The sequence below is a fragment of the Anser cygnoides genome, chromosome 6 (assembly GCF_040182565.1).
Source record: "Anser cygnoides isolate HZ-2024a breed goose chromosome 6, Taihu_goose_T2T_genome, whole genome shotgun sequence".
NCBI lineage: Eukaryota > Metazoa > Chordata > Aves > Anseriformes > Anatidae > Anser > Anser cygnoides.
Window position 1 is genome coordinate 35,907,756 of NC_089878.1, and position 23,352 is coordinate 35,931,107.

Below are 23,352 nucleotides of genomic sequence, written 5' to 3' on the forward strand. Positions count from 1 at the left end.
TGGGCTATTTTTCAGGCTGTATCATACAATCAGAAACACTCAAAGATGGGAAGTGTTGGAGGGAGATAAGGGACATGTACAAGGTGGCAGTTATGTTGCAGGTGATAATCTGCAGGAACCTGAGAGAAGCTGCCCAGTCTAATCTTCTTATATTTATCTCTGAGAAGAATAAAAAACAGTTATACAACATGGAGATACACCGTTCCCATTTGTTGGGAAAACGTAGACATTTCATATTGCCAGCTTTGTCTCTGTTGTCTCAGCTCTGAGGAGCTGTAGTGAGATGAAAGCAGTGGGGAATGTCCTAGGAGCCAGTGCATCCCGGCTAAGGGAAAGTATTGAACTGAATCCCAAAAGACTCAGTTCAATGGTTCTTTGCTAAGGCAGCAGAGTTAAGCATAAGCAAATTAAATTTGTTGATATAAAACTGATTTGTGCAATAAACACAGAGAGCTTGCCTTCCCTTTAATGCATGGGAGGAGCACTGTGAATGGGCCAAGAAGCCAAGGGAGAGCAAGCAACGTGATGTTTGGAATGATGTGTGCCCATTTTCCATCAAAGTCCGGATAAACTTGCATGTCCTTATGTTAGAGATTCCGAGGGCTTGAGTACAGTGAGGTTATACAGCTTATCTGTGCTACCTGGGCTGCTTTTGGTGTGAATTCGTGCTGTATTTAATGCCAACCACCTCATCCAGCTGCTCTGGGCCCCCTGATGGGGAGAGGATGGAGGTAAGTACTGGCGTGGAAAGGCTGCTGGGGCTAAGTGGTGTCTGCAGGTTCATGACAGTTCATGAATACGGAGAGGGAGTAAATATCAAAGAAGGACAGCGGTTATACAGCATGGGACCCAGGGGTGCAGCTAGGGGTAATGGGGTGGAATTAACAGAGTGGAGATGCAGGCTGACTGAAAGGAAAAATCTCCGTAGCTAATCAACCTGTACAACAATGCCCTTTTCAGACTGAAAGAGCGATTGGAATGGGCGCAAACTAATTCTTCCTTTAGGAGTGTCTCGAGTTTGTTAGGTCCTCTCAGAGGCCAGGTGTGGATCACCTCTGCGTGTAATTCCGCTGATGGAGCAGGGCTTTGGAGAAGAAGGATGGCTGCGTGCGCGGTATAAAGCGCGTGTGGGAATGGCCCCATTATTTCTGCCGTGTCAGATGAGCGCTCGTGTCTTTGCTGCCATCCCAGCCTGATGGAGAACATGGTCTGCCTGAAGATGTGTCTGCTCCTACCTGCTGCTGCTGCCTCGGTGCTCTGCGGTGCGGCATCCTGCGTGCGGGGAGGCCCCGACTAGCGCTGGACAAGTTGATCTGGTGGTGGTGTAGCGCCATGTCATCTGTGGAGGTGAAATCAGGTAGTATTGGAGAAGCCCTCCTGGTGGTGGTGAGGTGTGAGCATATGGCTGTGCTGCCTTCCCCGGCTGAGCCCACCGAGCCCACCCCAGCTGCCCAGCGCTTGCCCCGGCTGCCTTTGTTGGCCCCGAGTGCTCGCTGCGGAGACAGCTGCACCCAGAGCAGATGTAAACGGGGCTTTGGAAAGGAAGCAGTCCAAAAGAGACAACGCTGCAGAGTAAAGTCTGAAAGCTTAGTATCAAATTGCTTTGGGAAAAAACAAGAAAGATAAACTAAGCATTCAGCCTGAGGAGGCTAATTCCCAACAAAACCATGCATTCTTATCATTAGAATTGTTAAAAATGTCAGTTATAAGTAGATGTGCTATAGGGAAGTCTGGCTGCTTGTATTACTGCGCACAGCAAAGATAAGCTTATCTTATTGTATCCTGGTTTGTTTTCCCTATTTTAGAGCTCCCAGTGCACACACCTTTGCTGGAGACCACTAGGGTCTTCCCTCAGTACCTAACCTCATTTTCTTTAAGCCTCCCGTAATTCTTCCCCAAGGAGAAGGTTATTTTACCCACTGTGGCATCTGACCTCGTTGTCAGGAGGTCTTAAAAACACAGCCGTTAAAATAATCGGTATTGAAATTTTCTCTGCCCCAGTCCTCCCACCGGTGACCTGTCTTGCTGCTGTTGGGAGTGCAAAAAACCTAAAACTGTAATTTTTTGCAAGCATGAAAGCATCTTTTCCAGGTGTAAGGAGGTTTCTTTGCCAAAACACGGTGCTGCAGTCCCGTGCTTGCCTGGCTGCTGTGCTCAGGCTCCCGTAGGAGCAGACAGCAGAGGTCTGGCTCAGCCCCTGCCATCACTGCAGTGCCTCTGGGTTGGTTTGGCTTCACCAGTGCTCGGTGTTTGCCTGAGCTAGAAAGTCAGCTGCTGTCCTTGAGCAGCATTATTCACAGTATTTAACAGGGAAAACACATCACCTCGGGCTTGTATTTGCCTTCAAATTGTAATGTCTTTTGGTTTTATTAAGAAAAATGTTTCCATGTCTAGATACACACAAGCACAAATATCAGTTACTCAGTTGATTGGTTTTCTTCATCTCCATGGTGCTCAGGAGGGAATTTGTTTGGCACTTTTCCTCTCTGATAATTTTTGTTGATAGAATAGAAAGTAACAGAAGGTAGCTTGATTATTCTGTTATACCATCTGAAACATTTTTTTTAAAAAACTATTTTTTATGCCAAATGCAGTGGCTTTTTCAGTGATCTATACCCAGGGTGTATTTCTCTATACCCATCTGAAAAAATGTGGAGTGTGTCTGTCCTTCGCAGCCTAGCCCTGTCAACATGTGGCCATTAAAAATGTCATTTGCAAACTGTCTGGTGTCTGTATGATAAACACCGAGAGGAATTTAATGCCACGCGTAAGTATTTTTAAATGTAACTTTGAGTGAGCAGTTACTTCCCTTGCTGTCTAGTGTTCATCCCTAAGTTATTTATCAGCCTAAATGAAAAGGCAATGAGATGTGGATTGTTTCCCGACTCGGGATGCGCTGGGAGGAGGGGAGGTTTGTGCGCAGGCAGTCTGGCGGCTCGGGCAGGCCAAGAGCAGCCACAGAAACGTTTGTGCCCGGCCCTTCGTCAGCATGATGCTGTGTAGCGGGAGAGGCTGGCAGATAAATCTGAGGGAGCCTGGCCTCAACGCCTGCGCGGCAGGATTTCCAAAAATGACTTTGCAAAATAAGCTTAATGTAAACGTGGGAGAGTTGCCCGTTGTTCACAGGTAGAGCGAAAGATGACGCTACTGTCAATATTAGACTAACAGTTGATAGGGGTAAAAACGTTAGCCTTTTTAATATTGCTTATATTCAAACGATTCTGATGTGTTTCATGTGTCTGATGCAACCAGAAGCTGTTACAGGACTTACCAGAGCACAAAGAAACAGCTGAAGTGTGGAGCCCAGTGGGGCTCCGCCGGTTTTCTATGGCGAAGTAACCCCGGCGTTGCCTCGCGGCGTGCCTCTGTCCTGCCTCATCCATATTTGCTTTGTGTTGTGCTTTGTCAAGTGTTTGTGAAACACAGCGAGCCTTTTTCACGAGCATTTCTCTTTGTCAGTCTTTGAGTTGCCTTCACCCCTTTCCGTGTCACTGCCACAGTTCCTCGTTACCGCATTTCTCCTTTTTTCCTGGCTTTCTTTGACTTGCGTTTCTGTACAGTGATTGCTCGCCCTTCTTTTCCCACATGCAGTTACAGTTGTTCTTTGTTTTCCTCTCCCTTATTTTCCTATCAATTAACTCGTGCTTATCCTTAGTGACTTCCACGCGTACAGACTGGTACCCACACACGTGCCAGTGCAGGAGGGGCCGGGATGCCTTGTGAAAGGAGGGTGGTGGTGGTGGTGGTGGTGGTGCTCCAGCAGGAGCAGTTGGCTCAGCCTGGGGCAAAGCAAGGACCTAGAAGCCCCTACCCTGGGCCAGAAGCTCCACTTGCATGTCCAAGGATGCCATCTACTTTATCCCCTCCAGAGTTACAGGTGAGAAATGGCAGAACTTACTCATGAACTATGCAGCCAAGAGAGTGTTTGCTTTACTTTAATAATTGCTTTTCTGTTTTCCTTCTCTATCCTGCATGCTACTGGCACCGTCATGACCTAGTTAAAAAGTTTATTCTCTTTGTTCGATTCCAGCTCCTGTCTTGGTTACAATTTAGTAGTTAGAGCCAATGCAGTAAAGAAAGTATTGTTGTCTTTGTGGGATCAGTGCTTACGGGATGATACGTGGACTATCTGAACTCCAGTGAGCTTCTGATCTGTAATGTAGAACAATTTTTTTGACAGCCTCTCAAAAGGCGTGTAAAATTCACACAGGCATCAATCCTCCCTTCAACTTCAATGTTCAGTTTATATTGTAAGTACGTAGTATGGGTTAATAAACGTGGCACTCAATGATTAATACGTGATTTAGAAGTTTTCTATGGAGTTCTTCATTCAGAGATACTAAGGCTAGAAGTAGGCCATGATGGTGATGGGCTGTTCTGACCTCTTGTATAGCACAAGCTACTGACTTTGTAGTCAGACTCTTGCTTACCTGCTGAGTTGGAGCAGGTTTGTGGAAAGGCACCCCACCTTGGCTCACACTTCAGTTCAAGGAGAGTTTTCCTTGGATAATCCGATTCAGTAATTAATTTCCTTCATGCTTAAAAAGGTCCTCTTTTTCATAACTTGAATATGAATTTGTCTAACTGCAGCTTTCAGCCTTGGGGACATTTATCTTTATCTACTAGCTTTAAAAATCCTTTTCTAAAAGAAATCCCCTCTGTATATTCCCAAAAGCGACCAAGGCTCCTTTTCACTACCTCTCACCTGAACCAAAAAAGTAGGTTTCTTTAGTTTGTTACTGCAATGTGAGTTTTTCAGACCTTGAATTATTTTTCTGGGTTTTCTTTAACTACTTTGTTGTTATCAGTGTTGCTTTTACGACGAGGATCTAGAACTGTAGGCAGTGTTATAACAGTGCTGTTAAATATTTAATATAATGGTAATTCCATTGCTCTATTTTTACATGAGGTATAAGAGTCCCTGTTTTCCAAAATGCAGTCTGGCCATCTGTGATTTATTCAAGGCAACAGTGAATTATCCAGCAGAGAATCCATCGATAGGCGATTTTAAGCTGCTGGATCTCTTTAAAGCTATCTCAGGTGTCATTCTGCTACTCTGCATCTGGTGTGATACAGAAGAGTCATTTCTTTGTGTGACACGGCATTGCTGTTTTATCTGACACTGATACCACGCTTCGCTGGCACTAGACAATAGATGGTCCCAAATTACACTGGTGTTTTAACTACTTACCTATAAGCAACACTGGGAATTCCACAGCTCGTGGCGGCAATGATTCTGGTCTTATTAGTCTTGCTGTCGTCTGCTGGCTATCAGTTGTTTCAAATCCTTCACATTTTTGTTCAAGTTGGGTGCACACATCTGGACATAGTTCACGAGCTGAGTCCATGCAATAGCTGAAGTGGAACTTCAGGGTTTTACAAACTCTACTTTTTATTTATTTTATTTATTTGTTTATTTATTTACTTTTGCAATGATAGTGAACCACATTCTCTTTATGGGGCTTTACAAGGTCTGGATCTCTTGCAGAGGCAGTTTTTTTTTTTCTCCCATCCCGTGTTTCTGCTGTTGAGTACTCAGTCCGGCATAAGCTCAGTTCTGTAGCTCTCTGTCAGCCTGATCTTTCAGTACATTTCTCCAACTGGCAAAGCCCATTTTGAATTCTCTTCTTCTCTGCATTGCCTTGCTGTTCCTCTCACCTCAGCAGCATCTGCAGAATAAGTAGGAATCGTTTTCAGTCCATCAGCCCCAAATTAATGAAAACATGAAGTACGACTGGATACAGAACATAAAGCTCTGCAGAGCCATGCATGAGATTTCTTGCCTGTTTTCCACTACTAACTATTCTGAGCATGATTTTCCAATGTATTTTGCACTTACCGAGTATTAGATTCATCCAGACCATATTTCCTTAGCCTAGGAGACAGTGTCAAAAGACTCACTAAAGTCACCATAATATCTGCCATTTCATCCCTATCCCCAGCATCTGTTACCCTGCTGCAGAAGAACATCAGAATGATTTCACACAGTTTCTTCTTCACAAACCCATGCTGCCTGCTGCTTGTCTCCTAGTTATTTTCTGCTGGTTATATATAATATGTCTGTATGAAAATATGTTTCCAAGAGTAAAGGTTTGGCTGGCTGCTATGCAATTCGTTGATTTTCCCGCTTTCCTCCTCCAGCTTTCTCTCCTTGCATCTCTGAAGAATCCTGTGCAATCATGTCCCCATCATTCCTAAATAACCCCACTGATCCTTGTTGGCCAAAGTTTCTGAGCCAATGCCCATCATAAAAAGTGTCTTGCCTTTCCTACCCTTCACCTGTTGGGTGATCTTTCATTTCCTCACATTCCCTCTGTTGTAAATTGACTGTTTTTAGGGCTGGACTTTTTCTGTGTAGTTCCTGCGACAAGTAACAGCGTTTCCCCTTTCTTGACTCTTCAGTTCCTTTCAGATCTGCCATTCAACTTCAGTTTCTCTCACCCTCTGCGAAGGGCTGAGTGAATATTTTCCTTTAGACCCTTTACATAGTCTTGAAACTACTGTTTCCTCTAACTTATGCCACATAGTATTTGTTCTGATGCATTATTTAATTCTCTAAAAGGTTTTAGGTAGAGTGGTTTGTATGTAAGACGCACCGCGAAGCACAGCTGTGTTGCATAGTCTTGACCAGTTACCTTCAACTTTCTCCTTTTCCTTGCTGTTCTGGGGAACAGCCTTTTTCACTCCATTATTTCCAGAGTCATGAATGCACGAAGGTAGTGCTGTGGGGAGCGGCAGAGGTGGGGGAGCTGCAGCATTGCTTGTGCCCTGACACGCCATGGTGCTGCAGAGCAGGACTGGGGGCGCTGCTGGTGATTCTTACCCGGTGCATTACCCCCAGCGTGTGAGCAAATTGGGAGTTCTTTTGTTTTCTGGAAAAGTACCAATATTCAGACACGACTAAGGTCCTTAAAAACAAGGCAGAAGGAAATAAATATGTGCTAGATGCTAATGTTTGTGCAGCATGGGTGTATATGGATTTGGAGTTCGCCATTGTTCCTGGTCAGATTTATTCCAAAAATGTCTGTTTGGTTTTTGTTTGTTTGTCTGCTTTAACATAGTTTCTCATTAACTATCCCTATATATAGGCATCACTGATGTACATGCTAAATAAGTAGGTATTCCATCAAAAATGATATATAAATATATCAATATATAAAAAATTATATATATATATATTCTTTCTAAATGTGGTGCTGGGGTACCTATAAATGTCCAGATGTTCCTTGCATGCCACAGCATGACCTGTGGAACAGTGGAATTCAGCAGAAGACTTTCCATTTTTTCCCGTGGATTTGGCCTCAAAATAAAGGCCAGTGACAGAAATGTCAGAATGTGAAAATGTGTATATTCCCTGATCTGAAAGAAAGGGATGGAAATCCTGCAGAAAGTTACCAAGAACTGGAGGGGCACTCATTACCCTGCAAGGCAGTGGCTAGCAAGCACTTTGCTGACGTCTTTTGGCTCTGGGGACAGCATGCGTACACTCTGGTGTCTGAAGAAGGTTGGGTAGAATTTAACTTTTGGCTCAAGGGAACCTTTAGTTTATTAATTATGAATGTGCTCACTGGAGAGCAGACTCAGGTGGATGCGTGGTTTCTCTCTGCAGCACATTGCTATTGTAGCATGCGTGCATTTTGTAAATAAAACTGGGCTCTTCTGTGCCTAAGTCTTCTCTGTCTGAGTCTGCCTATAAGAAACATCAAAAAAAATAGAAAATAAAAAATCCTTCAAACCAAGAAAAAACCCCTCAAACCCTGTCAGATCATAACAATTTCAGGATTTCTAAGTCTGCGGTGTTGTGACTGTAGCTGCCTTCGAATCTCTGCAGAACCCTGAGTTCAGGAGCTTGTCACGGGGGTGGCCTCTCAGCAGCAGTGCCAGGAGGGCTGTACCACCTGTAATTACACACAGCAAATTGCTCAAGTTAATGCTGCGTCTAAACACGGTACTAACATCTGCCTGTCTTGGCAGCGAGACAGCTACCATAAATATGCTATGCAACAGGCTGTCACGTATTCTGGCTCCTGGAGTAACTTGCTCTTCTGAGGGGAAATTTCCAGCCCCCGTTACTAATCAGGCTGTGAGTGATCTGAAGCCCTGGGATCCATCAGGCATCGACCGGCATCCCTCCTGCCCTCCCTCCGAGCATCACTTTCTGTCTCTGTCTCGGTGCTGATGAGGAGCAATCAGACCTGCTGCTGAGTGGACTGGGGAGAGAATGACAGTCGGATCCTAATGAAGCAGTAGGGTTACGAGCTGCTTTGCATTCCTGCTCCTGCACGTGCAGGACCCTGAGGCCGGGCCGCGTGCGGCTGTGCGTGCGGGATGCCCCGGGAGCGGTCTGCGGTCAGCTCCGCTTCATGCCTGTGGTGTGGTCGCATGGAAGTGTTTCAGAAAACATCTAGCTTTCAACCGTCTGATGCTTCCCCATCTCTTCTGCCTCTTGCCTGTAGTGCTATCAATCACTTTGTTCTTTTCAGCTAAGCGGTTTTAAATCTCCTGTGGAAAACTTGTGTCAGTCCGGTGTAAGGACAAGTGACTGCTCCGCAATGCTAATTCAGTCTTGCTTAAGCATGAAAATAAACTGATAAAATACCAATTTGAAGTTTTTAGACCTTGAAATGATTTAAAATCTCTTGTAAAAGAAAGTCTGGGGCTGAAACTCTGTCTCTGAGGCATCATTTTTAACTTAGCAGTAAGCTCTGATGGTCTTTTCTTTAAATTGCCTATTGTACGAATGCCTACGAAGAAAGTGCTTCTTTGGGACTGTTTGTGTTTAGGACTGGCATTTATTTCATTTCTCGTGACAGATGACTCGGCTTTTCGATCTAGTAATCACTCGCTCGTGCCCCTCGGGGGCAGGGGCTGACCTGCAGGAGGGCTGTTTGCGGTGGTAGTGCAGACGCAGCGCGGAGCTGGCCGGGTGGCTCAGGACCACGGGCGCATCGCTCCCATTTCCCCAAATCCCAACCTGCTCTGGGCTCCTGGGCTCCTCTGCGTGGGCTTCAGATCCACAGCTTTCATGAAAGACAGTGCCACCCAATTAAGATTTAAATGTCTGAAAGCCTTTAATGTCTGCTGTGATTGATATTCTGTAATTGTGGGGTTGCTTACCAGATTTCAAGTTAAGCTTCATAGATTATTTTTTTTTTTTCCTCCTAAGGCTTTGATCTTGAGACACTCGGAGGAAATCCAGAGGATTGCTGGGTGAAGCTGAATGAACTCTGCTTCATTCTTCAGCACAGTCATGCTTCTCATTCACTCACAAATAAATGCCTGATTTCTACTTGAGGGATTTTTTTTATTTTTTTTTTCTGAAAGATGGGGAAATCGAAGAATTGAATGCAACCTTACATTGTAGCAATTTTATTTTAAGCAGATTTTCTGCCTTTTTTTTTTTTTATTCTTCTCAATATTATCATACGGCAGCTCAACTAATGAATATATAATTTTCTTTCCTTTCTGCTTGTCATGCCCTGCTAACATGGACATCTACAAAGGCTCAGGTTGGTGTTGCAATCTGTCTTCATCTTATCTGATTGTTCTCATTTAGTAAAAAGGGGCTTTGCTGTTGTTCTGCATCAATCAGCTTTTTTCCCTTTTCCTCTCTTTAAAATTGGATCCAACATTATTACTGCATTACAGATTCATCCAGAGATGTGCCACATTCGTTTGTTACCCCTGAAACTATCCTTCGGCTTCAGCAGAATGTGCTGTTTCAAAAAACACAGGACATTGATTTATTTATACCTACTTAAATTTGCCATGCTTGCCTTGCTTTGTGACAGGGAGACAGCAGAAGCTGCAATACCCACAGCTTCTGGAATCAGCAAAAAATGCAGCACCGCTCTTCCTAACGAGTTTCTGCCGTGGTTTAGAACCCTGTGTTTGACAACGTAGTAAAACGTTAAAGTTAATATCTTGTCAAGATTCTGTATTTTCTTGATACTGAAGCAATATAATTAAAATAAAAAGCAAAGCCACAGGAACTGCCCATTTGTAATGTTATTAGCACATGCCCCCCGCACTGTAACATCTCAATTTTTTGGTGTGATTCCGAAACTAAATTGTCTTGCCTGAGTATTTTGGGTAGAAGTATGCTGTCCTGTGTCTGCGAGGCACCTGCACGGTTGTGCTCCCTGCTGTGCTCTGATCCTCAAAGCCTGAGGACTGCAGGCACAGGAAAACCTGGAGCCTTGGTGCTGTCTGTCCATCCTCCTGCTCTCTGCCTAACAAGTTGCCCAACAAATACCAGCAGCCGTGTGTTCAGACCCACCAGCACTGGGCGAGGAGGGGCTCAGATGGCATCGCAGGGGGCTGGGAGGCAGCTTGGGGCTGGAAGCTGCTCCTTCTAGGGCTGGCAGCACCTGGGAGCCTCCAAATTTCTGCCGCTGTTGCCACTCAGAGGAATGGGATTTATTGAAATGGACAGGCACTTGCACAATGTCTTCTCCCATATTTTCTCACATTTAATTACACCAACTTCTTGCTTTAATCTCCAGGAAGGAGCGCTCATGCTTCACCGTATTACAACTGGGTGTTTTTAGAGCCTGCATGAATTTTACAGAAAATAAAAACACTTAGTAAGAGTAAATACGAATTAATAAATCTTGCTGAGCAACATGTTAGTTCCATAAGTATTAGCTGTAATGACTGTGGTTCAGCAGAGCTCACTTCAATTAACTTTTTAAACAAGACATTTTCCATTCATTGCACTTAGGAATTTGAAATACAGTGATGTCTGTCTTTGCATATTTAATCATCCATTAGAAGAAAATAAGGGATTTACTAGGAGACCAGCATTTTTAAAGAAGTCCAACAAAAGTCTAGGTACGGCAAAAGCATCTGAAGGCCATGGTGAGGGAATGTGGAGCATCCGGATGTCTTTATTGCAAAAATGTTCTGCTGCTTTCCTAATTTTTCCTCTTCTTTTTCCTCATTTCACAGCCAGAATTTTGCACTGCTTCTTTTTCCGATGGCTCCATCCTGAAATGTCTTTATCTGAACTGTTCAGTATCTGATTTTAAGCTGAGATGTCATCCAGTTAGTGCGAGAAATAGGGCATTTCCCGCTACAGTCCCCTGCTCCTTGAGGGCTCCCTCTTCAGCCTCTAATAAATCACTTAATTCTTTGCCCTCAGCTTTCTCATGTGTAAATTCGGATTAAAGTGGAGCTGTTTTGAGGATTGGGTTATAAATAGATAATCAAGAGCAGTGGAAACTTCAGAGGATTCATAATTATTTTTTACCCTTCCTACTCACTGAAAATCTATCACTTTTTGGCAGTGTTTTTGAAGGCTGTCACCATGGACAGTCACTTAGAGTAACGTTGAGGTGTCTCTTACGGTAGGGGCTTCCAAACTGCCTGCAGGGCAGAGCCTGGGAATGGATATTTCTTTCTTCCTATGAGGATTTATTGCCCTGACTCACAATACGTATTTTGTACTTAGACATTAGAATAAAATCGATCCCACCCTTTTGTCAGCTTCAAAGTTTTCACCAGTTCTAGTTTTCATTAAACTTGGTTCAACACCAGTGAGGGCTTTTTATAACCTTATGGCAGTTCTAATTGATTTCCTTTTTTCCTTACCACAAAGGAGGTCAAAAATACTAACCCCTTTGGTTTGTGTGTAAATGAAAACGGAAAGTGCCGAAGTTATATCACAAACATTTGTGCATTTATATAATCTGCTACAGGCATAAAATTTCAGGGATTCCAGTCCTTTCTGAAGTCTTCTCGCATGCTGATCTGTTCAAACGTTTCTGGTGTAAGTCATTCCCAAACCAAACCTTTTAACTTCAGTGGCTATTTGCAGAGTCCAAATACCTAAAGAAAAGTTTCGTCACTGCGACAGCTGCTTTGCAAAATCCAAATTGCTTAAAAACTACTTGTTAAATCAGTTGTAGTACTGATGAGCAGTTAACATATTTCTAACGATTGTGATCAATATATAAACTAGCATGAAATAAAATCAATTTTATTTCAAAGAGAACTATTTAATGTTGAAATTTTAATGAGGTCATTTCTGTGATGTAGCATTTGTTAATGTGCAAGTACTCGTCCTTCCGACATACAGTTAATTAAGTAAAGCTCTTAAATGTGTGCTTAGAACTGCCAAATCAGACGTGCACTCTAAGTAATTAACAAAGTACGTTCTCCATTTTGAATTCAGTTTTAAAGAATCAAGTAAAATAAATGTATTAATAGAAAATATCTGTTTTGGATTAAATGGAACGTGAAGGCAGTATTACAGCATTACCAAAAAATATTCAATTAATGTATGGGTAGAATAGCAGCTATCCACCAAAAAAGAGATTGGGATGAGGTAGATGGAGGCAACATAGAAGTCGGATGTGCAGGTAATTGCAATGGATGGACATCTCTGCAGCTGTATTTCCCACTGTGCTCTGGGTCCATTCGTGTCAGGCTTCTTGCAGGAGAAGCGCTGGCTGCAGTCCAGATTTTGGAAAGTCGTGACCGTAAGTGGAGGAGGGAGCCATTTGTGCACGGTGCCATCCCACTGCTGCTGCCTCTTGAAGTCTGGATATGTGGGAAATAAACAAGTGGGCGTGCAAAAAGTATTAGAAGTGGGCAAACTGCTGGCAAGTCTCACTAGGAGTGTTTTTAATATCTACGCTTGATTTTTTTTTTTTTTTACCTCTAAGTGTCATTGCAAACCAGGGAAAATCATCTCTCTTTCTACATGAGAATATTTAGCACATACATGGCTTTAGTGTTATTCGTGTTGGTCTCCATAGCTCAAAAGTAGGTTGTTATTTCTTTGGTTTAGGCTGTTTCAGTGTATTAAGTCTAATGCAACCTTGGTATAAGGGCAGTGCTGTGAAATGGACTTATGTTAGCAATGAATTTAGAACATTTTTATTAGAAATGAATAGCACAGAGGTTGTCCTCGGGGGTCTCAGCCAACTGCTACAGTGATCAGTTTGGTTGTTCTAATATAATAAGCAGATATTGACTTAAGTTGAGGCGAACACCAAGATTTACTGTCTTGAAAGCTAAAATATTGACTGAGGGAAAACCAGAGTCAATATTTACCTTGAGGGACAATAAATCTTGATGTTCACTGAAATATGGAGTCGCTGTGATTTTCAGAAGTGTTGAACCTTGTTCTAGTTTAAGCTGCAGGTGCTCATCAGGAAAGTTATCTGAAGTATAGCTATGAGTTTTTTCTAATGAATCACATCAATTGGGCATTTGCTTCTATATGTCCTTTGGAAGGTCAGCATTATTCCTGACCTGTAAATAAATTAATAAATTACAAAACGCTGTAAGTCACCTGAACATTTTCTGGTGGTTGTATTTGGACCTTTCATTAGGAAGCGTCAGCTATTAAAAAAGAAAATAACTAGACTAGCATTACTATGTATTGTTTAAGTATCAGCCACCAGCAGCCTCCAGTCCTTCCTCCTACCCGAGCAGTCCCAAACAGGGGCCCCTCTCTCCATCCGCTGATTGATTTTTAGTTTTTGTCCCTCGGGAGATGCAATGTGGTAGTGCATTCCTTGGTTGGATGGCTCGCCCTGAATGCACTGTAAATACACTGTCGCGGTAATTTTGCATACATTTGGCAAGGGTGAGCTGTAAGTGGATTATTTTCCCAGGAGCTGTTGTTGTCTTTGTGTTTTGTGTCTTTTGGGCATACGGAATGGGGCAGCAAGAGGCTGCCACGCTGTGGGGCTCCCTGGGGTGAGCACATGGAGCAGGAGCTGCAGGGCTGGAGCCGGCTGTTCGGGTACCACCGAAGTGGTGTGTTTGTGCCCTGCTCTGCACCTACAGGGCAACGCGTGTGTCACGGGACAGAGGCTGATGAGCTTTCACGTGCAGTCAGCCAGGCTTGACGTGCCTAGGCAGCAGAGTACAAATGCTCTATTAACAGTTTTATTATTGCAACCCCGCCTGCTTTCAGAAGAGAGCGTTTGAGGTATCACATCAGTTGTATTTCCGTAATGGTGCACGGGGTCTTGCGTGGCATCCCATCCCTGCCCAAACTCTGCTGGTTTTCTTATGCAAAAAAAGTAACACATGGGAAATACTGCAGGCATTGACCACCAAGCTGCAGTAGTGGTAAAGTCCTGGCGTTAGTGCTCTACTGCTGTCTGCAGACGGCTTTATGGGGCTTGGGAGGGCTCTACGTGTTTAATTTTAATTTTAATCTTTTAAAAGATTTTACTGCCAAATGAGAGATCACTGAGATTCCAAGCCAGGATTGCCCAGCCCTTGGTCTTGCCCAGCACAGGAGCAGACACGCTGCCTAGCTCGGCTCCTACGGCCCGTGCCAGCCTGTCACCCCTGTGGGGGTTGGCACAGGGGCTGTGGGAGGGGGGATGCTGCAGGACGGCGAGCTGGAGGCAGAGGTGCCTGCTGCTGAGGGGGAAATCCCAGGCCGAGCAGCGGAGGTGGCACATGGGCTGTCCCAACCTGCCCTGCCGTCAGCCCGAGCTCATTATTCACTGTCATGGTAATGCGTGATAGCACACTGGTATCAGCTGAGGCTTCACCCCCCGTGGCACTGCCCAGGCAGGCGTCTGTCCCCAGGGCTGCGGGTGCCCTGTGCCTGCATCCAGCTCTTGGCACATCCAGCGCTTTGCCTCCCCTCGCAACAAGGGAAACTCTGATGGCGCCCTACACATCTCCCACTGATGTCTGTAGAAAGCAGTGGGTTTTGTCAGACAGCGCAGGCTGAGTGTGGTTGTTTCCCCATCCCGTGGAGCAGGGGTGCGGATAAATACCTTGAGTCTCTACATCCAGCTGCTGGGTGTTGCTGGGGAGCGAGCTGGCTCTTCAGTTTGTGCGGCCGTGTCCCCTGTGCCTCTGGGCTCGGCTGGGAGCACAGGTCTCAGGGCTGCACAGCTAGTTGGTGGCACTTGGGATGCCACTTGAAACTCAGCTTCAATATCATATATGAATATATATACCTGTATATCGTATAGTTAGGCCAGATACCACTGCTTTGGCATTAGGAAATCATTAACCCAGACTGATGGATGAGCACCGTGATCTTTGGCAGCCTTTTGTGCAGGCCCAGCGAAAGCTGGACTTGTAAAAACCCTTGTGGCCTCGTAGCCCCTGGTCGTGGCTGCCCTTCTGCCCCCTGGGCTGGCTGCCCCCTGGCAGCCTGCGCCTCTCGCCGAGCAGCGCCACTGCCGTGGTGCCCTGCGCTCCGCTCCCTCTCCCATCTACGCTCACCTCTTCATGCCATGCTTACCTCCTGCCAGCCCTGACTGCTAGGCTACTAGGTCCCTCTCTTTGCTGTTTTTCCTTTGTGTTTTTTTGTTTGTTTTTTTCACTTTTCATCTTATCTTGCTTTACAGACCGCCGAAGACAGACCCACAGTTCAAATTAGTTTCTGATGTTTTCTGTTCCCAAGGGGTACTCTTTAGCAAGGTCTCTCTCTTTTCTTATCAAATGGAAAAAAAAAAATAAAAAAAAAATAATGTGCTGATGGGGCACCGGTTCTGTTTTCTAGCTGGTTTCTAAATTTCCCCATCCTTTACCTCTAAAATACTGCAGGTAAGGTTTATTTATTGATGTGACCACAACATGAATAGTCATAATCTGCTATTTTAAAATGAAGCTATAAATTTCACCTGTGGCTGAATTTCTTTGTTTGAGGGGTGGGGTGGATTGATCTACAGTTATTTTAACAGTGAGACCTGAACTGCTCACAGCAGCAAGGCCGAGGGAATTTCGGCGTGTGGAAGAAGAAATCTTGGGTGTGCTGTATTTTTTCAGGGCAGCACACAGTGCGTTTGGACAAAGCAAGAGAGAACATTGTGTCTTCAAATCAGCTTCTGTGGACAAACTGGATTCAAAATAAATAACTTTTATTCGTTACCATAACAGAGCTGTTGACACGATCATTTGTTTAAACCTAAAAATCTGCTAAAGTGCTATTTCTCAGTGTGTTGCTTCTAACAGCTTGAACGTCTGACATCTTTTAGAAGTGTTTATCAATCTTTTGGCTTTTTTTTTCTCTGTATTTGGCTGTATTTTTCTTTCTCCGTAGATACCATAGTTCAGGTGAATGCACAGTCATGTTTGATTGGGAGATACGTTAGAGATAAGTCACTTGCAGGGAAAAAAGCATTTATGGTGTTTGTGTATAAAGATGAGATTTGTAGGAGGCATGAAATTTCGTTCTTTTACAGTAAATGACTTCCCAGGATATGCTAGAAGGAGAGGTAAATGAGTGCTGATTTTAAACTTGTACCTTCTGAAACATGAAAAGATGCAGCGCATATGGTCCTGGTGAATGACATGATAGATTATAGCAAGAGCAGTCTGAGCAAATGAAATTGTAATGGAATTCCTGCTCTGGCTTTAGAGAATAACTGTTATTTATCCCGTGTCCTAAGATGTTGCATGCATACTACTGTTTATTATGTACTTAGAAAACCCTTGGCAAGTCAATAATGAATAAACGAACTTAAAGATATGACAACACTTGTGGCATAAGGAGCATAAGCCAGGATGTTTTTCAGCGTACTCTTTTGTGGTTTTGGCTGACGTGTTTCTGCAGAGATGCTAACCCAGATAGTTCAAATGAATAGTTTTGATTCTTTTTCCTGGCAGGTGTACGAGGCAGTCCCATGCTACACTGAGTGCAATCAGTATTCCTGGGTAGTCGAACCGTGGTCTCCGTGCAAAATCAACAGTGAACAAAATTCCCTCCACTGTGGAGAAGGAATACAAACGAGGAAAGTCAGGTGCGTGAAGACAAAAGCACGATAGTAAATTAAAAAGAGCTCAAATGTTCTCACATAAAGCTGAAATAACTGGCTAAGTGAATACGTTGTGGAGTCCAAAGGATTTCAAATGAAAAGAAACATGCGTTTCTGTGTAATGGTTTACAGGACGAGCATCTCTGAGATGCAGCCTTGTGTTGTGATTGAGACTTCTTTCAGGAAGAAGCCCTGATGTTTAAATTAGAATTCTTAAACCTAGGTGCCATAGAGATATAGCAGCCCCCTGAGCTGCACAGCCTTGATATTCTGCTTTGCTAATGTTTTCCCCAAGTAATGGCACTGCATTCACTGAAGTGGTGTTCATTATCAGGAAGTGTTCATTCCCTAGGCATGGGGGAGCAATGAGGATGTTACTAGTGGGAACACACAGGTTTGTTCTTGCTGATTGTCATTTTCTCTTCACTCATCTGTCATATAATGAAAGTTAAAAGCCCCTGTATGAGGCTGGAAATGTTTACTCAAAGTATTTATTGAAATCTGTGAGTAACAAAAGCCAAAGACAAAAAAGACAAAAGTGTCTGTAGCTGTTTCGGCTTGCTTTGTTAATGCTATTAATGCCACGTTTTGTCCAGCCATATTTCACATAGCTTTGTGTTACATCCAGTGTCCTACTGGAGTCGTGCTGACCTGCTGATATCCATCACTGTAATAAGCTGATGATCCTCACATGAAAATTTCTGTTTTCTGTGTAGGTGTGTAAGTACTGCTGAGGACCACAGAGGGGAGACGGTACCCAACGCCCTTTGTAATCAGGCTGAAATCCCAGATGAAGTTCAGAAGTGCAGCTTGTACTGCCCCAGTGAGTGTGCAGTGTCCGACTGGGGACAGTGGAGCACGTGCCCACAGGTAGGCTCGCCTGGCTGTGGTTCCAAGGGCAATGTTCCTCACACATCTTTCTCTGTCCTTCAATCACCCTGTGAGAAAATTTTCTAACAACAAAGTAAATGATTTTCCAAGGGAGGTCAGGCCTAATGGATCCTACGGCCAATCTGGAGATCTTTGTATTTCTACAGAGACTGAGCTATAGAAAATTAGTTAGTAAAACACACAGAGGTATTACTGTGACAGTTCAACCCATCCTTCAACCTGGTCTACAGGCAAGGACCCAAACAAGCACAGCAGGTGACGGGATCAGCACTGTAGTTGCACTTAAGGGCTGTCTGCGTCAGGAATTAGTCTCAGGGGAGTGCTGTCTGGGGGATGCACATCTCCTACGGTGGTGGCACTCCTCTGGACAGGTCTTGGGCCAGAGGGAATGACAGCTTTCTCTTCTCAAAAACAGTATTTCTCTCCAGCATCTCCTCCTCCTAAAACCTTGAGGGAAGATTTGAGGCAACAGCAACAGAAGGGCATGGCAGCAAGATGCCTGAATAATTTGTCCTGTCACTGAATACTTGAAACTTTGTGAATTATGCAGGGACTCAAGCAACTGCCAAATGTTCTCAGTTTTTCTAAGTGTGCAAGATGGAAAGAACCTGCAAATTCTGTCTTGTGAAAACATTCTGGCCTCAAGGCACGTAGTTGGAAACCTATTGTTTCTCTCTGATCAGTGTTGAATAGGTGCCAGCTTTAATCTAAGGGCTTGTGTAATAGACTTGGTTGATGTATTTAAGTGACAAACATAAATTCATTGCCCCTATGTTAACAGGGCCATTATCAAAAGTCTTAGTGGTTATTGGACAGGGATTTATACTACTGCTGACACAGGTAATTTCCTTCCATAATATTTTGCGTAGCCTATCAATATAGTCAGTAAGAATATGTCAAATAAAATCTTGTGTTTCATTTCCTGTATTTACCTCCTCCTGAGCAGCATAGCTTTGATGAAGTACAACGCTCTTGCAACCAGTACGGATGCTTGGATACCTTTCAAAGTCCCACTGTGGTTGGGCTGTTTCTTTGTCATTAACTTGTTTCCAGAAACAGATTTTCTTCATTTCAGTATGCAGTAAACTAATGCAGAGATCCTCGAGGCCAGTGGGTGTTTTTCAGATGCCTTATTGGCAGTCAGTTGGTCATGAAGGACTGCTTTAAACATCCTAATATCCTTAAGACACGGTGAGTTTTTGCCTATAGACTCCTTTTCAGCAATGGTGAGGTCTCTGTAGCCCACAGAAGCACAAAAGGGATGACCAGAACTTGTGGGCTGCGCTCCATCAGGCAGCATAGCTCTTGGCAGTTGCAGGGACAAGTGCCACAGTCCCTGTGTCTCCTTGTACATCCTTTTGCCATGGTAGATGTTAATTCATAAATGTGAGGGTGCCTGCATGCCAATGCAATTAACTGAACAATATGCTTTCACAAGCTGTTCTGCAGTGCTTTGTTGTGAAACTGAGATGACTGTGTGTGGATGGAGCATGTGTTTAAATAGTGCTGTCCAGATACGAAACAATAAACAGCTTGAAGTTTTATGGACAAATAAAACCCTCCCTTTGAAGAGTTTACAGCAGTGCTGTCTCACTTTTATAGCTACACAGGCTGTTTGTGTTCCTTTGGTTTTAAGAGAGAACCACACAGCACAGTCCCTCCCATGCTGCAGATGCTTAACAACTCCAAGGCAAGCAAGGGTTTTGCTATACGTGCAGAATGGCCAAACCATGGCAGTGGTTCGTGTTCATTCTGTGCATGGGTGCCAGTGTGTTGGAGTGGAGACCGAGTATAATGTGTCCAGGAGTGAGGCATTGCCAGCACCAAGATGACTGAAGCATCCTTCAGCCTCCTGAGCAGCAACAGGGAAAGGCAGTCTCGGAGAATGGCCACAAACAGGTGGACACAGTCAATAACAGAGTTACAAAAGCAATGGAGTCTGTGGAGGTTCTAGTTTCATCTTTAATGGAAAGGTTACGTATTCTCAGTCGAGTAGCTCCGCTGACTTGAACTGAGAGCTTGCACCTGGACCTTGCCTGGAGACCCTACATACAAACACAAAAATATAAGAGTATTTTTTTGCATCTGGAGCTAAATCTCTTGTTAAGTCTTCTGGTCAGACCTGTTGTGCCTCCAGCCTGCATTGTCTCTTTCCATGGAGTCCCAAAAACCACATCAGTAAGTTGGCGTACGTAGAACCTCTAGCTCATTAGGGCTGCCTGTTTAATTTTTGAGGGAATGATGCTCTGTAGTTGATAAACTCCTGCATGGATTCTGATTCATCCCAAGCTGGAAACAAATGCTTGTCTTCAGAGGATGTATAAAGCACTTTTTGTATACTCACTGAAAATACATTTCCTAAGTATGTCTCCTTTTTCTTCCCCAAGTAACCTGAAACTTTAGCAGGATCACATCATATCAAAATGAAAAGGACAAACCAGACATCCTTTTTGCTCTTTTTCAAGCACATTTACATTTCATATCAAAATAGTTGGCATTCCTTTAGTCATAGCACTCTTGTGAGGCAGCTGCCAAAGAGCATCCTGGGAAATCCTCCTGTATCTCTGGCCATGTTTGGCTTACTGGAGATAAAGAGGATTTATGAAACTTGACAAATTCTAGTTTGTAAGAAATGAGCAACTCCAATTTCAGCATCATCTTTGACTGAGTATCTCTTTGATTCAAGATATTTACCTAAGATTTTGGCCATGGGAGAATTCTTTTCCAGTCACTTTGGTGCTCTGCTCCAATTTTATAGTGTTGATAATAAATTCATCCTGATAGCAGAATAACTAAGTCTTATCAGCTGAATATAAAAAGGCCTTTTAGATTAGCCAGTTTACCCTTTTTGTCAATATGTCATTGTACTCTGGATACTTTCTAGGGTATTACTTTATTACTAGTGTTTTATCTTGTAGCAATACTCTTCCCATGTGGATTTTCCACTTTTAGGATAGTAAATGATCTTGAATCATGTTGAAATCAATGAGTCATAAAGGTGGCGACTGCTTTGTCAATAGGAAGTATTTGCTTCAATACTTCTTTCTACAAAAACATGCAACATCTATTGTATTCCTTTTACATTTTTGGCTCCTTTTGCTTTTAAATATTGGTGTTTCTGGGGCCTTCTTTTGTACTTTAAGATACTACCAAAAATCTTTTATGTGTATTTTCCAATTGAACTGCAATTTTTGCAACTTGATTATACTGCTGTTTTACACTGCTACACAAAGATAAATTTTAATATCTCCTCTAACGGCACTTTGCTGTGACCCAGAAATGCAGCTGTCTGAAATGTAATACCTTGAGGTTACATTTGAGGTTCTGTCTCTTTACTGGATTCAAGAAACTCATAATTACTGATTTAAAGCTTCCCTATTACTCTCGTATTCTCTATTGTAAGATTAAATTCAGAATGATTTTCTCTCTGATTGAAGACTGTTTTTTGGTTCATAAAGTTTTCTTCTTTGTCGCTAAGTAACATTCATGTAACTTAAATACCAAGCTTTAAAGGCATTTAAAATAGCAGTTTGAAGCTTGCTAGTTAGTTAGAAAAAAAAAAATCATGAGCAAATCGGATTGACTTGCATTTTGCTTCAGAGATTTCGTATTCGTTCCAGCTACAATAGCGTGTTCAGCCAGACATCATCACTTGATTGCTCAAAGACCCAGCTAAACAATCTGGAAACTGAAATCCTATCATCTCTGTTAAATATTCAGTGATCGAATAACATGCACTACCTGCAGTGTCTTGACTTTGTATCCATCTGACTTGGAAATGTAATTAATTGACTTCAATTGAATTCATCAAAGCATTCTTAAAATGAGTTAATATGCGAGTTGTGCTACAAGTCCCTGAAATAATTACCTCTTTTTTTTTTTTTTTTTTGTTAGCTGTTTGCTACTATGTGGATAGCAGTCACAGCCCCACTATCAGATCAGAGTGGCCTTCTTGTTTGCCTCAGCTGTTGGCATTTCTAGCAGCTAATTCTAAGAGGTCTGAAATTAGTTAATTATAGGAGGTTACATGTCAAGCAAGTGAGAACAGCTGTCTCTATTTCAGTGAGCATTTTCCTCATGGATCAATAGCTATGTACAGTGCTCAGGACTTGTAGCAACTGATTTATTATTCTCTTGAATCTGTGGTGTGTGTGTAGTATTCAGATAACTGCTCATACCAAAAGTGGCACCAGGCAATACAGCTGACTCACAGGTGTAGTGACTTTGGTCTTAGGTGTGAGTCTGAGTCATAACAGTTTGGAAATGCTTTCCCTCTGAGCCAACTGGAAAATAAATTTACAACTCATTTGTAAACTTTGTGGCTTATTGCAAGCATTACTGAAGTCTACAGTATCACTCAGGAGGTATCAACTGTAGATTTAGCAGAGGACCTGTAGCATGCAGGTTGGACTGAAGAATGAAGCTTGCATAGAGCTGAATTTCTAGACCAAGGGATAATTCATTCGGGTGAAGGATAAGAACAATGCCAGTCCAAGGCTTTCCTGGAAGAACATATGCTGCTCCTTATGCATAGCTGTGACTTGATTTTTTTTTTTGGATGGCCTTATAAAAAAAGTTATCTACTGATGTATTTTTTTTTTTTAGATTCATTGTTTCATTTTATTCACCTTTGTTCATCTTTAACAATGATTAAAAAAACAATGGTTATATATGGATGCAGGTAATGTTTCAGAACTTAGATGCATCTCAAAAAGAAAATGTACGCAAATGCATTTTAATTTCAAAAGACTGCTCATATTATTTTAAATGGCTTCTTAAATTGTTCTGAAATAGCCACATCTGCATGAACAATATAATGGTTCACTGCAATGTTAAAAATAGTCAAACCGTGTTGCTGCCAACGCATTTTTACCTTAGTTTGAGGTTGCATGTTTCATTATGAATAGCCTGTTAAATATAATGTGGCCAGCTATTTATAGTGCAGCATGCATTATACAAGCTATTTGATAAATTAAACAGCTTAAAGGGCTTTCTACTGGGTTACAGCCTTTGTGATGTACAACTATGATGCATGTGAAAGCCTGGATCAATGGACAGCTTTTTAAATCTATCACAAAAAAGGTCTGATAGTATATATTGATGTGTAACATGTTAACAACCCTTACTCAGAACTTAGCATTCATAACTTTACAGTTTTATTCTTTTTAGTGTCCTTCTCTTCCAGAACAAACTTTCTGTGCTTTGTCTGTTCTATTATTGTCTGGACCAAAGTCTGGGTACATTCTTTGTGTATGTTTATATCCCTCACTTTTAATATTAGGTTAGAATAGTGGCAAGTGGTCACGGTAGAAAAATGTGTCTTGCTAAAAGAAATATTAAAAATACAGTAGTTATAGTGCCAAGAGTTCCTCCATAGAACGAAGAAAATGGCTTTTATAATTTCTGAAGTGAGTGGTCCTTTAGCAAAGATGCCAATTCATTCCTCCCTTATTGTGGTATGTACCTCCTGTTGCCTCAGAATATTTTGTTTCTGTTGTTTGTTCATATAATCTGGTCTACAGATCCTTGGCTTTAACTCAACTTTTTCACGCTTCATAGAAAAGAACACCGAAAATGTCTGGGACAGTCTTTTTATACATGTAAAGAAACTTACTCTGTGTATGATGTCCTTATGCTGTAGGATATTAATGAGTGGCCTGAGTTATGTGCCTGTTATTACTTCCATCCAGAAATTAATTTTATTCATACCACTGAT

The 23,352-nt window shown here is 42.8% G+C and overlaps 1 protein-coding gene across 10 annotated transcripts in view; it reads left to right on the forward strand.

The window, feature by feature from the left end:
- Positions 1–23,352, forward strand: part of THSD7B (thrombospondin type 1 domain containing 7B) — a 518,195-nt gene that overhangs the window by 467,257 nt on the left and 27,586 nt on the right. For all 10 annotated transcript variants that reach the window (XM_066999216.1, XM_066999215.1, XM_013186367.3 and 7 more), the window contains 2 exons: positions 16,597–16,730; positions 17,462–17,615. In XM_066999216.1, coding sequence (XP_066855317.1) covers positions 16,597–16,730; positions 17,462–17,615 — 288 coding nt within the window. The remainder of the gene's footprint in view (positions 1–16,596; positions 16,731–17,461; positions 17,616–23,352) is intronic.